The sequence below is a fragment of the Homalodisca vitripennis genome, chromosome 6, assembly GCF_021130785.1.
Source record: "Homalodisca vitripennis isolate AUS2020 chromosome 6, UT_GWSS_2.1, whole genome shotgun sequence".
NCBI lineage: Eukaryota > Metazoa > Arthropoda > Insecta > Hemiptera > Cicadellidae > Homalodisca > Homalodisca vitripennis.
The window spans coordinates 15,229,585-15,246,219 of NC_060212.1; the positions used below are offsets into that span (position 1 = coordinate 15,229,585).

Consider the following 16,635-nt stretch of genomic DNA (forward strand, 5'->3'; position numbering starts at 1 on the left):
TTTCGACCTCGACTCGCCTCCTCAGACAATGGGTGTAAAAGCAGCAGATTTCAGCTTAAAAAAGTTAAAGAATGTCTTATTTTACCAGGCGAAGTTAGGGCTAAGAAGCCCTCTCTAACACTTACTCAGCAGACCAACGGCTTAAAGGTGACTTCCGAACCACCACCAACGGCCGGGCAGGCGGGCTGCTTGCAAGGACAGGGTCGCTCAGCGGTCACCCATCCAAGCAGCAGCCACGCTCGACGTTGCTTGATCCGATTATCTTGCGATAACCGTTGTACCCGCTACACTACGCCATTGGCAAAGTAATAATTTATTGCTGTACAAAGATTTAAAAAAATTGATACAATCATTATTCTATTTTGAGGTATCCCAAAAACGAGACTACTTTTTCATTTTGTTACATGTAATGGTCGAGATTATGTTTAGAAAACATGTAGGACTACTTTTTGCTGATCAGCCCGAGTTCAAATTGTCACCACAGACTGTCCTCTTCTGACGTCAGGGTATAATTGCTGTGTAATTTTCACATTTAGAGATCTATTATTGCAGCTAATAACATTGATCAGCTGTTTGAAGCGTAGAGTATCGTAAATTTTATTTATTTATTTATATACGGAGAACTCCATTTTACAGATAAGTACAAAACTAAGGCTGACACAAAAAAAGTGATCATAATCTAAGACAACATCAACGTTTAAAACTAATACAATATTATGGCAGCAGAACACAAAATTATGTTGATTTGCTACATTTAGATTTGCCACAATATATTATCTCAGTACATGATCAAAGACAGAGAGTTTACGCATCAATACAGACAATATCAATAACAATATAATAGTAATATAGAAAAAAAAACAACAACAATAATAATAATATTAAAGAAAACAACAATAATAATATCAAAAACAACAACGATATAGCAAATAATTAACAAGAATAAATGCTAATGTGAATGCAATAACGATAAATAGCAAATTAGCAACAATTATACTAGTATGAATACAAAATTTTGCTAGTATATAATAAAAGAATAATAACAATAATAGAACAATAACAAAAAACAAACATTCACCGGGGAACCTGACTCTGGAAGAATCCTCTGATCGCAGATTGGCTGTCATCAAAGAAGTCGGACTATTATTACACTAGTGTTGTAATGGGCGTTATTACGCACCTAGAGTGTGATAAGACGAATTTATATCTGAGGGTTCGTAATAATTTTTACCAAGTTACGCTGAATAACTAGAATTGTAGTTAGATCACCCGTTTAAGCAATTTCGGTACAGTATTGACGACATAAAATCTAAGACATACCGTGATTTAAAAAAAAATGTATCTCACGAAGTTGTTTTCTCTCAAGATAAAAAGTCCATTTATCTATTAATACTCTTTAATATAAATAAAAAAAACTACCTAGCCTAGATAATTTGACGATACAATTTCTATAATAAGTACTTGGAAAAGAGAGTTTTCAGGTAATCCTAACATTTTTCGATGATAAACTTCATTAAAAACAAACATAACCGAAATAACATCTGGAAGTAATATTTTGAATCCAATAGTAGTGAAACTACTTCTATTTCTTTCTATTCTTCTTGAGTTGAAGTCTTCTATCGAGATCAGTTTGTGCGTTACTACCACCAAGAAGTAACAATAAAGTTCAGGCTAGGCTTTGAAACTTGTTTTTGTTTAGTTGTTACTTTAATACTAAGGTCACAATGTGTTTCAAATTCGGTGTTATGTACATAAAACTAAAAAATTAACGTAACTGTCATTTATAAATTTTTATCCCACTATGAACTGATTAAAGTAATACTGTATATTGTATTGAGGTACAATTCTGCACCCAATTGAATGATGCAATCATTTTGTGAAGATATTGTTTAAGCCTTTTTTCTAGAATTGTACTTAGATGTAATGAATTGGCTTATAATTATTTTATGTTTATACTGGTACTCATCCTTTGTATTAGTTGTTCAGAATACTTTATAGTTTCCTACCATTTTGAATAATTAATTAAGGACCCGGCCGAGTCTTCTTCAAATCGCGTCGTTTTCTGTCCGTCTGTCAATAACTTTTGACAGAAATATCCTAGAAACTTGACACTTGGTACATAGGTTCTACTATATCCAAGAAAGAACACAGGTTAAGATAAAATTACAACATTTTATGGGTGACCATGATTGAACGAGGAAATCCTAGAATAAACAAACCCAGTACAAGAAAGTGAAATTTAACGTGTTACAGTAACACATTGATGAAGTTACTTTGTTGCATTTGCTGGGCAAGACTTTTGTTACGAACTGTCAAGCCCTTTGACACTCCATGGAATTGGATTATTATCATTAAGGGCATGTGGTTATGGGTTGGAAACAGGATTGTGATATGGTTTTAAAATGTTCCAAAAACATTTATTGTCCCCTTTTATTCTTTCCTGTTTTAAAGACCTCAAACTTAACAATGATCAACACTGATGAAATGTCATAGAAGACAATTCAATAGTTGCTTCGTTTATTTCGTAGCATTGAGACAATTGTAGAATTTCAATGACCTTAAAATGTTCCAAAAACATGTATTGTGCCTTTTTATTCCTTCCTGCCTTAAAGACCTTAACAATGAATGATCAAGTGATGAAATGTCAAAGGAGAAAATTCAATACTTACTTAGAATTGAGGACTATTGTAGAATTACAAAGACCTTAAAATGTTCCAAAAACATGTGTTGTTCCTTTCTATTCCTTCTTGCCTTAAAGACCTCAAATTTAATAATGATCAACTGATGAAATTTCATAGGAGAAAATTCAATAGTTTCTTCCTTTATTACGTAGCATTAAGATAATTGTAGGATATAAAAGACCTTAAAATGTTCCAAAAATATTTATTGTAACTGTTTAATCCTTCCTGCCTTAAGGACCTTAACAATCTTCTACTGATAAAATGTCAAAGGAGAAAATTCAACAGTTACTTCGTTTATACCGTACCATTGAGACAATTGTAGGATATGAAAAACCTTAAAATGTTCCAAAAACATGTATTATCCCTTTTTATTCCTTCCTGCCTTAAGGACCTTAAAACCATCAACTGATGAAATGCCATAGGAGAAAATTCGATAGTTACTTCGTTTATTATGTAGCATTTAGATAATTGTAGAATTTCAAAGACCTTCAAATGTTCAAAAACATGTATTTTTCATTTCTATTCCTTTCTGCCTTAAAGACCTCAAACCTAACAATCATCAACTGATGAAATGGCTAAGGAGAAAATTCAACAGTTGGTTAAAACTGAGACAATTGTAGGATTTCAAAGACCTTCAAATGTTCCAAAAACTTGGATTGTCCTTTTTTATTCCTTCCTACCTTAAACACCTTAACAATCATCAACTGATGAAATGTCAAAGGAGAAAATTCAATAGTTACTTCGTTTATTGCGTAGCATTGAGACAAAATTGTAGAATTTCAAAGACCTTCAAATGTTCCAAAAACATGTATTGTTCAATTTATATTCCTTCCTCAATTAAAGACCTCAAACCTAACAATGATCAACTGATGAAGAGAATTGTGGGATTTCAAAGACCTTAAAATGTTCCAAAAACATGTATTGTGCCTTTTTATTCCTTCCTGCCTTAAAGACCTTAACAATGAATGATCAAGTGATGAAATGTCAAAGGAGAAAATTCAATACTTACTTAGAATTGAGACTATTGTAGAATTACAAAGACCTTAAAATGTTCCAAAAACATGTGTTGTTCCTTTCTATTCCTTCTTGCCTTAAAGACCTCAAATTTAATAATGATCAACTGATGAAATTTCATAGGAGAAAATTCAATAGTTTCTTCCTTTATTACGTAGCATTAAGATAATTGTAGGATATAAAAGACCTTAAAATGTTCCAAAAATATTTATTGTAACTGTTTAATCCTTCCTGCCTTAAGGACCTTAACAATCTTCTACTGATAAAATGTCAAAGGAGAAAATTCAACAGTTACTTCGTTTATACCGTACCATTGAGACAATTGTAGGATATGAAAAACCTTAAAATGTTCCAAAAACATGTATTATCCCTTTTTATTCCTTCCTGCCTTAAGGACCTTAAAACCATCAACTGATGAAATGCCATAGGAGAAAATTCGATAGTTACTTCGTTTATTATGTAGCATTTAGATAATTGTAGAATTTCAAAGACCTTCAAATGTTCAAAAACATGTATTTTTCATTTCTATTCCTTTCTGCCTTAAAGACCTCAAACCTAACAATGATCAACTGATGAAATGGCTCAAAGGAGAAAATTCAACAGTTGGTTAAAACTGAGACAATTGTAGGATTTCAAAGACCTTCAAATGTTCCAAAAACTTGGATTGTCCTTTTTTATTCCTTCCTACCTTAAACACCTTAACAATCATCAACTGATGAAATGTCAAAGGAGAAAATTCAATAGTTACTTCGTTTATTGCGTAGCATTGAGACAAAATTGTAGAATTTCAAAGACCTTCAAATGTTCCAAAAACATGTATTGTTCAATTTATATTCCTTCCTCAATTAAAGACCTCAAACCTAACAATGATCAACTGATGAAGAGAATTGTGGGATTTCAAAGACCTTAAAATGTTCCAAAAACATGTATTGGCCCTTTTTATTCCTTCCTACCTTAAAGAACTTAACAATCATCAACTGATGAAATGTCAAAGGAGGAAATTCAACAGATACTTAGCATTGAGACAATTGTAGAATTTCAAAGACTTAAGGAGGTCAAATGGATCATAGTTGGTGCCCTATTCATGAAGCTCATGTAGAGGCGTCGACCTTCCCGGTTCTGGGGGAGAATTATCATTTATCCGGTAAATCTCGGGGAACACGATCGGATAAACAAGAGGAGCCCAACCGGGTGAATGAGGGCCGTGATCAATTACTGCCATCCGGTGGGACGAATGCCTGCCCGGTTTATTTATTTGTATCACGGCCGGGTAGTTGGGCCGGTATTTTAATGGAGCCGGAGGTTACCCGTGGGAGGCGGTGAGCACGTGGGGGGGCGGAGCGAGCGCTCCGATTGGTCCAGAGAGGCCACGCCCCCACCCCTCCACTGTCCGGAGTGGGGAGCCACTGTGTCCCATTAGCCTCCACTTATTGTTGGAATTTCTTAATATATTTTCTGTCGTTGATTCCGTTGGAACGCTCGTCTGGCCGTCTACTGTCGCCGTCGAGTTGTGCGTGTGCCTTGTGCGTGTGCGTGTGCGGTGCGTGTGCGTGTGCGTGTCTCATGTAGTCCAAGATGTGGTCGCCTGCGCCTATGGTGCTCCTAGCCCTCATGTCCTTGGCCGTTCTAGCCCAAGTACAGAGCAAGCACAAGCCCGGTAGAGGAAGAGGACCTAACTGGTGGTGAGTTAACTTTTCCTCAATTATGTCTCATTAAACAAATTAATTGCTCTGTTGGTATCTGCACGCCGCGCTCCTGCACGGCTGTACTTCAGTTAAGCGCCATGACGTCACAGTCGATTCAAGATACTTTACTAAATATATATTTTTAAAGTTAGAAATATGATTTAGATTTCAGTGTTCGAAAATTTTTAAACGTGAGCAATAATTTACGGTTTTTATTAAAACAAATGTCTTACTTTGTAGTTTTTCAGCTTGATCTAAGTATTTTTATCCGTGTATCAATTCTGATCGCATTTTATTTTGTATAATTTCATTGCGAGGTTCGTAAACGGTTTGAACGAAATATTTATTACAATCTGTTCAGTCCAAAATCGATATAGAATGAATTGTTATGGCGCGTGCTTAAAAATTGTTATGTTGTCAAAGACGATAACATATAAGTGATAATCGTCAATAAAATATTTAGAGTATAATTTATAATTACATTTATGTATGATAAAGGTTTGAAAAACATTATCAGTATTGTTTGTTAATATTGCGTCAGTGTAAAAAATGATATATTACATTTTTAAAATTAGGTTACGCTTTAAATACAATTAATATATATTCCAACAAAATAATTTACAAATAATGATTGCACAGTTACTTGTCACGCGCGTTTTTCTGATTTTACAACGCATGCGCAAAGTGAAGAATCATTATTATTCTATTTGTTTTTTTTTTACCTTAGTAATAATTATGTTATTGCCTTAACTATTACTGTATGTATCAAACATTTCTTTAAAACCAAGTTAAGTGTTACAAATTTTGATGTAAAGTTAAAGAAAGCTGTCATTGTGTACAATGTCACGTAAATGATATATTTTATTTAGAAAAAGTTGTAGACCTTGGTAACGAATAAATATAAATGTAGATATGTCAGGTTTTTAAGTAAACACATTAATTCTATTATAGTCAACTTTATTGAGCAAGTTATACCATATATTTTTATTAGTACTCTGTTGCTCACGATCATTTATATACATTTATGTGCCCCAAATGACCTTAGCTGAAGGATAGGAATTAGAAACTATTATACATTTTGTGAAAGATTAAGATAAGGATTTTAAGGATAATGTTTTCAGTGGAAGTAAACGTTGTGAGCACCTTAATCTGGTTGCACAATCCATCTGTAAAATGCATCCATAAAAGCTCTCATAAAAAACTAAGTAATGTCACTTTATATAACCGTAAGTCAAACTTGAAATTTAATTACAAATGTTAAAATATTAAAAATATGTCTTTTATCAGTAAACTGATAAAAAATGTAGATTATAAAAACTCAAAAGTAAAATTTAATGTGTTTTTGATTATTTCAAAGACGCGCATTACACCACGTTGTACGTATATTTGCGTGCGTGCGTTTAGGCAGAGAGCGCGTCCGCTTCGATTAAGAATTAATTTTAATTGTAATTAATTAACATTATATACTATAGCTTTGTAAAAGAGCTGTGGTAAAATTATATGTAGTTAAAAACCTACTAAAACAATACACGTTTGCATTATAGCTTAGCTAACTCCACATTGAAATTACGTAATATTAACTTCTGATATATTACAACAATAGTTCGATTTGCGTAATGCTGTTTTCTTACAAAGAAAAATCCACTAACGCGTCTGAACATGTTTTCTTAATTAGTTAATAAGTAAATTAGCGAATCACCAAAGTAAGTAAATAAGTATAGTTAAAAAATAATAAAAGTTAAGATCCTGGAATAGGCTAGATACTCCATAAATTGTGTCCTAAAATGAACCGTTCACATCAAATTAAATCCTTTACATAAACGTCGATCCTTTTATTTGTTACCTACCAACTTCACGTAATAATGTCCCACCATCAAGATTTAGAGAAGTGAGCAAGCAGAAAATATTATCTGTCTGCACAAAATTTCAAATAATTTTGAAACATTTTTGACTCGATGGAAGCAGAACTACGCGCGAAGGTAGGAATACGATGCAGAATGGTTTATTCAGGCGAGTGTTCAACGCATATCCGCTCTACTGCACGTACACAAAAAAAACACAATACAATTATTTTTATTTTCCGTACAAGTAAGGGCTGTCAGGATATCCCTTAGGGGCCGTCTGTAATAGAGGGTGTTGGGCAATGGGATAAACTGGTCAGAGAGTAATGACGGGGTGGGGGGTGGGGAGAAGGATTGTTCTCTACAGATGGAACTGATAAGGTTGATTTGTTCTCTGGGTTACACTGGGGGCGCTCATCTAGTAATGTACTGTCCTTAGTACTTTCACACGCTGCTAAGGTATTTATGGATGCGTTTGTCGTTAAATGATCGCGTGGTTTGCTCTGATAAGGATGGCAGTCCATGCAGAATTAAATTTCAGAAAAAAAATCACAGGAAAAAATCTTCACAATTCATAAATATGTTCTCCGTATTAACGTATTCTGTCTTTCTTATATTCAAAATTCATACCTTGAAACATCGTAACAAATTAAAAGTTGGTCGCGAAAACGGAGCGAAATTTGTAGGAAATACTTGGGTTTTAAATAAATAGATTTCAAAGTAGCAACCGTTTCAAATTTGCAAATCAAAATAACTGAACACTTCTATTTCGTGCTCAAAAAATATTAATGAGTTTTATAAAATGGTAATGATAAGGTTATATAAGTTATATTAATCACTACAAACCTAAATGCATCTGGAAATTCCGTTAATGTCGTTGTAACGACGAAAGTAAATTGTACGTTTAGTCAAGGAAAATCACTTCTTGCCAACAAGATACACTTAATTATTTTAATAACAATTTAATCGTTCAAACAATTAATTTTTTAATTGTTTATTTTTTATTAGTAGAAGTGGGGTTTTGGGTTCGACTTTAGAGATTAAAGGAACCAACTGTTCCATTGTAATGTGGATTTATATACCATTTTACCTATATGTTTAATCAATGAAAATCACTTCTTGCCAACAAGGACACTTAATTTTTTTACTAACAATTTAATCCTTCAAACAATTAATTTTTTTAGTCAGTAGAAGTGGGGTTTTTGTTCGATTTTAGAGATTATAGGAACCAACTGTTCCATTGTAATGTGGATTTATACCGTTTTACATTTTAACATTTAAATGCATAAAAAGTATTCGACTTGAAATATTCGAAGAGACGGCCATTTTGAAACACGTACAAATTCCCAATTTTGGGTCCCCTAATTACAAACACATGTATAAAATTTTAACCTTTAAAATACCAAAGTGCTTGTATTAGGTGGCTGGTGGACAACTAAAACACGTATATTAGGATATATACTGTAAATGTTTATTACAATATTTAATGTAAGGATTCCAATGTCTTTCGAAACCACATGACGTTATCGAAAACTGAGAAATAAAATCGAGGTAGATTCAACTTTATGCGTGTAAAGAGAAAAAAATTCTTCACATTTCGCACTCGTAATTATTTAAAGAAAATTTTAGGTAGATGGTAGATCAGATGAAAAGAACTAAAGTGAACATTCTAACACACATGGGTTCACACAACACAAATTCAACTGTTGAAGCATTGTTCAGCTCAAATAATAACGAATTATTCGCGAGAAACTTTTAAACCCTGTTTAAATTAAATTAAAAATATGCCGAGTTTGAATAGTTATTCGTCCCTCAGCGATATAACCAAATAAAATAATCTCCAGTTCACGCTTTATCTTTTAATACCGACTTGTAAGAATACTTAACTCTTACATACAGCTTCCCAAAATATAACAATATGTATCTTCTGAATTGAATACTATACACTTATTCAGTTCTTCTAAGCAGACTTTAAATAATTTACTTTTTTAGTCTAATAGAAGCCCCAATATTTTCAATAGTTCAGTCAGTGTGAGCCTGAAATAGTTAAAATGTTGTCCAAAGAAATTGTCTTGTCCAGTTTAAATAGTATTTCTATGTTAAAATTTTTATTCTTCTCTCTGGTCTTTCCAGAAGTTGTTTGTGACGAATTTAAAAATTACATCCTTTACTCTCAATCAACATTTGATGAAAGAAAGATCTGAGCGAAAACAACTTATTCGAGAAATTCGGATTTGATACCTGAAATGCAATCCATTATAGTCGGAAACAGGAGTGCAATTATTTGTATTTTTAAATATGACACTCAGCTAGTGTGTTTTAATGAATTTACCGCCCTCAAAAGGTATTTAGAGGGGTTTTGACAAAAATTAACAAACTTATGTACCAAACTGCAAGAAGGAAAAGGGAAACGTAAGCCAATTTATAAAATTGTCCACGGTTAATATTGATCAAATCGCGAGAACTAATAAAAGTGGGGTTTCAAACTACTCTTGTAAGCGAGAAAGTGACATTTAAATTTGACACAGCATCGTGCCTTCCTCGCCGCAGCGCAGCGCCAGGGTTACGCAAGGAGTTTAATTGCGATGTTTAGAGAGTCGAAGTAGGAAGTAGATAGCGGCCGTGGGGAGAAGGCGACATAGAGGAAGGAAGAGAGAAGTTAGCGCGGGCCCGCTAAACAGACAGGACAACAGCTGATACACAGAGTAAGCAGTTGCGTCACTGCTATCGTGATAGCGTCGTCACTTAGGATTGGTGGCACTGGCAGAGAGTGGCGACGTTATCTGCTTCGCAAAGAAAACTTTCGGCTATTCAAAGAGGAAGAAATAACAACAAAACTGTTATTGATGTTGAAAAACGCGTACTATAGAAAAGGACAAAATCTGTTAAAACTAAAATCAGATGACACAATAAACAAGCATACATATTAACGACATATGTTTTTGAAAAACTGTATTTCATACTTAATTTTTTTATAAACCTCGCAAAACTAAAATATTTGACATTTCAATTGGAACAGCAGAAAGTTTTGGAACCAATTTTACGTAAATATTGTTATTAAAAAAATTCGATGTGTAGCCTATAAGCACATATAATTAATTTTAAGACCAATACCTGCTGTATTGCTTTCAATCTCAATCTAAACGAAATCACCACAAACATAAATATTTCCAAAATGTATTCATAATAGTGTTTAATATTTCTATATTCACTATTTTAAACAACAGACGGAATAACAACAAATGAAGCAAAGAGGAGTCGTCGTTATAAGATAGATACTGTGCAAAAAGTTGTATTATTGTTACATTTCTGCGTGGTCATTCATTTCCCTACACACTGCCTTCACGAATATGAACAGGTGACGTTGAAAATAATATAAATAATTATGTGTAAGAAAGATAACGAATGTAGGAAATTAGTTATTCATTTTCGACATTGTTTAGCGTTTATTGTGATTGTTATGCCTATAACTTTACAAGCAACAGTTATTAAGTTGTTTTGGAAAGAAGGCAGCAAGGAAAGAAAAACGTTAATTTTATTAGTTTTGGAGCTTTGAGCTGTTATTGATAAATAAACAGCTATTTTTAGGATATTTGATTATTAAAAAAAGAAATAATCGTTATAATAATCAAAAGATTTAAATAGATGCCACGACAAAAGCATTTTGAGCTAATCGGACTTACAAATCCAATTTCTGCAAACTGGAATCCAAAACGCCTCAATAGGCCATGAGGAGTGCGCGGTCCAGCTGGTTATTTATTTCTTGTAGTCCACGTCATACACAACAGCTAGTGGAAAAACCACGATCGATGAAAACACAGCCTGACCGGTCGATTTTATAGCGATCGACTCTCAATTTATTTCCATCGATTAGCATTCAATAAGCTAATAAACCAGCGACCGTGCAGCACCTAGCAATGAGCGAAGGAGCAATTTGTCAACTGGGCAGTCACTTCCTTGGTTCCATTATTCATAGAGCCTTATAAGCCACCCTGTCTGTACCAGGAGGTTAGGTCAGGCATACGGTATCTTGCTCAGTCCACGGTCACGATGAAGGGTACAGTTTGTTCGTGTTCAACAACATGGAAATCTTCTGCTATGGCTTGTTCCAAATAAGCTGAGGTGAAAATTTGATGGATGGATCCAATATATTGAAATTTGATGGATGATAATGGTGGAGTAAGACTGATTGATGAAGGTGCAACTTTGATGTGGCACATATCATGGTGGTGGCGAAAGGTTGGATTTGCGAACCAAGGAGTTGAAATCTTTGACTGACCATAACTGAGCGAATTTAAAATCGAGAAATATGAATCTACGTTCAACTTGCCTACAGACAGTGCAGTAATGTAGACGAAAGGAAGACAATGAGTGTATCTTCGGCAATCGACGTGGAACAGAAGATAATGAAGGAAACAGGATTTTTCCGGACATTTAACATCGTTCAGTGAAACAAAAAATCAATCACAATACGTTTCGAGATCTGCAATCTGATCTCTTCTTTACTAACCTTGAATTACTAACCTGACACATAATTACAAACTAGGTTAAAATAAACTAATCATACCAGAGCGTTGGTCAGGAGTCAGGAATCACAACCACCATGTTGTTTGTTAACTTCACTAACTCTGAAACATGCACTTAATAAAAAACTAAACACAACACTAATTATTATTAAAACAGAACTACAGAATACAGGTCACAATACCTCTGCATTCGTTGACCAACAACCTACGACTGCCTGAGAAGATGATGAATTTGATGAATGAAATTAGAACAGCTGATGGTGAAGTTATGATCTAGGAGTAGAAATGCTGGATTGATCAACCCCTAATTTTTGCAAGAGATCTACGGATTACAATCGCCAAAAATGTCTACTTTCACTTTTTATTTGCGATTAAGCGTTGCTGGATTGTGATCACAAACGTAGACAAGGGGAAGATCCCGAAGGAGTAGCGGGAGCAGTGACGACGGCTCGCCGGGCTGGACTCTGGCCAGATTGGGGAAGGTCAAGACCAGCGTCTCCGCCTGTTGCCATTCTTTATCAAAACAGCAGTGATAAACACTCTGAGATCTCAAAACACTTTCCTCACTCCAAGAGCCAGCGCGATTATATTTAACTGCTAAATATAAACAGTCAACTGTCATCTCTCCTCAGGCCTTTCCTTTGCTTTAGCACTTTGTCTCTGCCCGCTTTATTCATTCCCTGATGCAGTTTTTTATTGTTTTATTGTTACTTTGTGAAGTTTTACCATTTAAAAAGTTACAGTTGGGTTTATGTTGATGATAAGTTATCTATTTTTGATCAGGATTTATGGTAGAGAGTGAACAATATATGAAGAAACAGTAATAGAAGAGCGATTTCTCATTCTGATTTTCGTTATCAATGTTGAGGGCAAATTTAATTCTTTCAAACAATCACTTTAGATATTTCTTTATAAGATTTATATTTGGATGATGAATTTTGCAATTGGAGATCTATCAAATTTGCAGATAAATAATATACTAATATAGTTGAAATAGTAAGCCCTAACTATATTAAAGAAATATTCTATTACAATCAAAAGGGATTGTTTTCACTGTTTGTGTCTGGGAATAGAACAAACTACTCTCGAAACGAGCAGTGGACGATTTGTTAGCAGTGACAACGACTGATACAAATCGGGTACGCATTCTACACTCCTACATAATACTTAAGTTATCTTAAGTAAAATCAATTTTTATTCCGTTATTCACATTAATTTACTTATAGCGTGTTATCATTTCTTTTTAGTACACAATGTTTTAATTTTTCTACTAATTCTTCGGTTACACATTTCGACAGTCGTATCGCTTAAAATATTTTGAAATTGTGTTTTGCTCTATCTGTGTTTACTTTAATGATCTAATATTCTTAAAAGAATTAAATTCTTTAACAAGAGAGCATATTTATAACATTTCATTAGTCCTTCTTTTGGATTTCATAACAACCCTATACTTTTACATCTCCACCAATGTGGCTCGATGACTTGCCAGATCTCCGGATGCTCTCATCTAAAAGTTCAAAAAGGCCCAACAAAAGTGTCTTTTCTCTCGGAGGAGGAAAACAAACCCAAAGAGGGTCCAAAACACTGACAAAAGTGACACGAACAGCAACACCAGTAACAGCACTGGAGGCAAAGATATGCCGGAGAGAAGGCTGAAGTGGCATGTCAGGAGGCAAGTCCAGTCACTGCCGTCAGAAGATGTGGATGACAGGTAGAAAGTGACTGCGGGACCAGCGTGAGAGCGTGGTCGGGGTCACAGGTCAACATCTTACACTCACCTTAATCTCCTCTGTTCTCTTCTGTTCTGTTCGCATTCCATTATCTGATTTTGTTACCACACGTCAGCCTCTGCCCCATTGACGTTTTGATTGGAGCCTATTGCCTTCCCGAGGTACGAGACGTTCGGTGGGTTTAACTCTTCCGATTAGCATTAGTGCTTGCCCGCGAGGGCCTTCTAGTTGTCCGGTGGTTTACATGACTTGGATTCACCATCACTATCGAGAAAACTGTGAAAGATCCGTCTCCCACGAAGAATACTACGGCAACGGCTTCAATGGTGGGCTGGCGCCTGCGGGTGTAGCCGGGGGATTAGCAGTTACCAACTGTCGGCTTTGATAAGAGATATCACAGTTATTGCTCGTCTGGCCTAAATCGTTCCTTGTTTTGTCAGGGTTCTTATAAAGATAAGCAATGAATCCGAGTTTGAATTGTGTTTACTATTAAGACAGTTTCAACACATTTATAATTTAATTATTTAGGTAATAATGATTTCCTTAAACTGACCTTCCTTGGAGCTGTTCTTCTATCCAGACTCTTCCACAACGGTCCAATTCATCTTCACGACCATGGGAAGGGAGGCATGTGGGAGACGACTCACTATCGTAAACACCAATTGGCAGTTTACTTCTTGGAACCCTCCGGACTCGATGACCCATCCGGCCAATTGCTTGCACTACTAGTATAGAACCGGTCTTGGGTTCGATTGTTCTCGTGCTACTTTCTCTCTGTAGTCGCTTCCCTCGCTTACTTTAACGATGTTGCTGAGCCCTCTAGCGTTTTTCTTTTGAAAGGTCATAGAAGATTTGGGAATATTAAAAATCCGGTAACAAGAGCAATCAGAAGTTGGTTGGTGACCCCAAACTTTGAGCATTTTCAAAAATAACTTTCAATCCTTAATATGGTCTAGGTCCTAGATCAAACAAGATAATATGTACGGAAAGTTACTAAAGAAATTACTTGAACAGATTTACTGAAAAACTCTTCCCTGTTGAGTAGAAAGAAGCATTTCTTGGGGTCTCATGAATAAAATAAAGTTGTGCTGATTTTTCAAAATAGTAAGTACAATCTTGAATGACAGTAAGGGCAGTAACGACAAAGCCAACGGATTAGGTAACTGACTGACGATAAGATAGTGTTCCAAGAGTTAGATTCTGTACAGTTCGGTTAACAACACAATAACATCAGTCTTTGTAGCTGATAAGTTATCGGCTGATGTCAGAAGAATATAACTGGATCTTGGTACTGATAAGGATTACAGCTGATAGCTCGGCAGCCACTTTATACAACCGTACTTACAGTATTTACCCACGAGTGTGGATCAACAGTCTCCTGAAGTAATTAGTTATTAGCAGATAAAGGAATGAGTTGACAAATATGCTAATAGGATTTCGTATTTATAACTTTCTAAGGTATCCGGATCTTAATAGTTGACAATGGTTGATGGGCTTTGTAAATAGGGATTCGAAGATGATTTGGAACTAAAGTGAATTTTTGATTCGGTCTTTTTCGCCCACCGTCCGGCGGCATTAGGGAATTTCCGGAATTTCCATTATTTATTTCGACAGAATTAAGGGGTATACGATAAATAAATAATTTCTCTATGGGTAAACAAAATCAAAACTGCTGAAATTTGAACTTTATGGTCCTACAGTATGAACTTTTCCAGATGACCATGAAATCCAAGAATGCAGCAGGGACCCACTAGTCTTTCCAATCCGATGTGTTGGAGTTTTTCGGATTGGGCGAACTGTTGATTACTGGGTTGCTAATAATCATTGTCATATCATATTCTTGGATGATCATGAAACCTTTTCTTTGATCCTATCATTCTGAAAAGTAATCATTCAACGATCAATCAAGTACGCAATGCTCAGTTCAAGAATATTTTTCTTCCCAGTAGTACTTCACATACTACATTTTTGCAGGACTTTTGGTAAAAGGATCATTACGCAAATTCGTCTTCAAGTTTTTATAGTTTGTTCGGTGAATGAATGGAGACTTTCTAGACCCGGGTTATAAAAACAAATCAAGGAATGTTCCGAAGACTGTTTCTGACAGTGGAGGCGAGCTACTTTGTTCACTGAAGTTTTATCTTGTTGATGGTCACCGCGGAGATATACCGATGCCCGAAGCTATAAACCAAGGGCCCGGTAGCTCTAGTCCTGGGAGCGCTGGAGCAGGACCTCTGTCGACGACACAGCGTCACTTACCTTATCAGCCGATCTACCGCTCTTCACTAAAATAACACTACATTTTATTTCCACCAGCCGAACCTGCCTCTTCACGTTACCCCCACTTCGGGACATCTCTCGGAATCAGCTGTTTCATTCTTGTCCTTCAAGCGAACGCGTTGCGTGTCATTCTAGTATTTTGGAAGTTAGAAGAAATATAAGTGAGGCGATACTAAATACAAATTTGATACTTTTCAAACAATTTTAGTAATTATTATTCTGACATTTCAGTGAGGCAGTACTTGCTTATGTCACCATAAATGTTTTCATAAACGCAAATACGAGTTTTATTCCGAACTGTATTTTTAGGCCTGTAACCAATAATAGGAAGGAATAATTGCTCCTTTTGTAATTAAACTGTTATTTAATGTTTTTTGTTTATTTCAACAGTAAAAATGTATTATGTAAGTTATTAATCCTATTCTAACAATAAAATATAAAATTTGAAACTTTTTTATCTTTTATTAAATCAAAAAGTTAAAATAAAAGCATAAAAGTGCTTATACGTAAGCCATATTGAACTAAGTTGTAAGTTATCAGGCAAGTAAACATTGATATTTTCCACGGTAGCCTATAACTTTTATCCAAGATACAGCGTGACAATTTACAAGTAACAATACATGAACCCCATGTTTAAAACCTTTATTTGTTTTGAAACCCATGTTTCAAAACAAATAACTGAAAAAAATGTTATTACAAAAACTGTAATAAAGTATGATTTTTAACTTTTGAAGATGTTTTTGAAACAATCACTTCACGTCAAAAACAATTCAAAATGATTTTATACGAATTTTTCGCCAGTATTTTATTAATGGAAAATATTTAGAAACTATACAACGTCAGGCAACCTTGATTTTCTCGTACTTTATTACCGAAGT

The 16,635-nt window shown here is 34.8% G+C and overlaps 1 protein-coding gene across 1 annotated transcript in view; it reads left to right on the top strand.

Annotated features, from left to right (window-relative positions):
- Positions 1-5,151: 5,151 nt before the first annotated feature.
- LOC124364136 (protein wingless-like) overlaps positions 5,152-16,635 on the top strand; it is a 40,656-nt gene continuing 29,172 nt past the window's right edge. The window contains 1 exon segment of the mRNA XM_046819364.1: positions 5,152-5,377. Coding sequence (XP_046675320.1) covers positions 5,271-5,377 — 107 coding nt within the window. The 5' untranslated portion in view covers positions 5,152-5,270.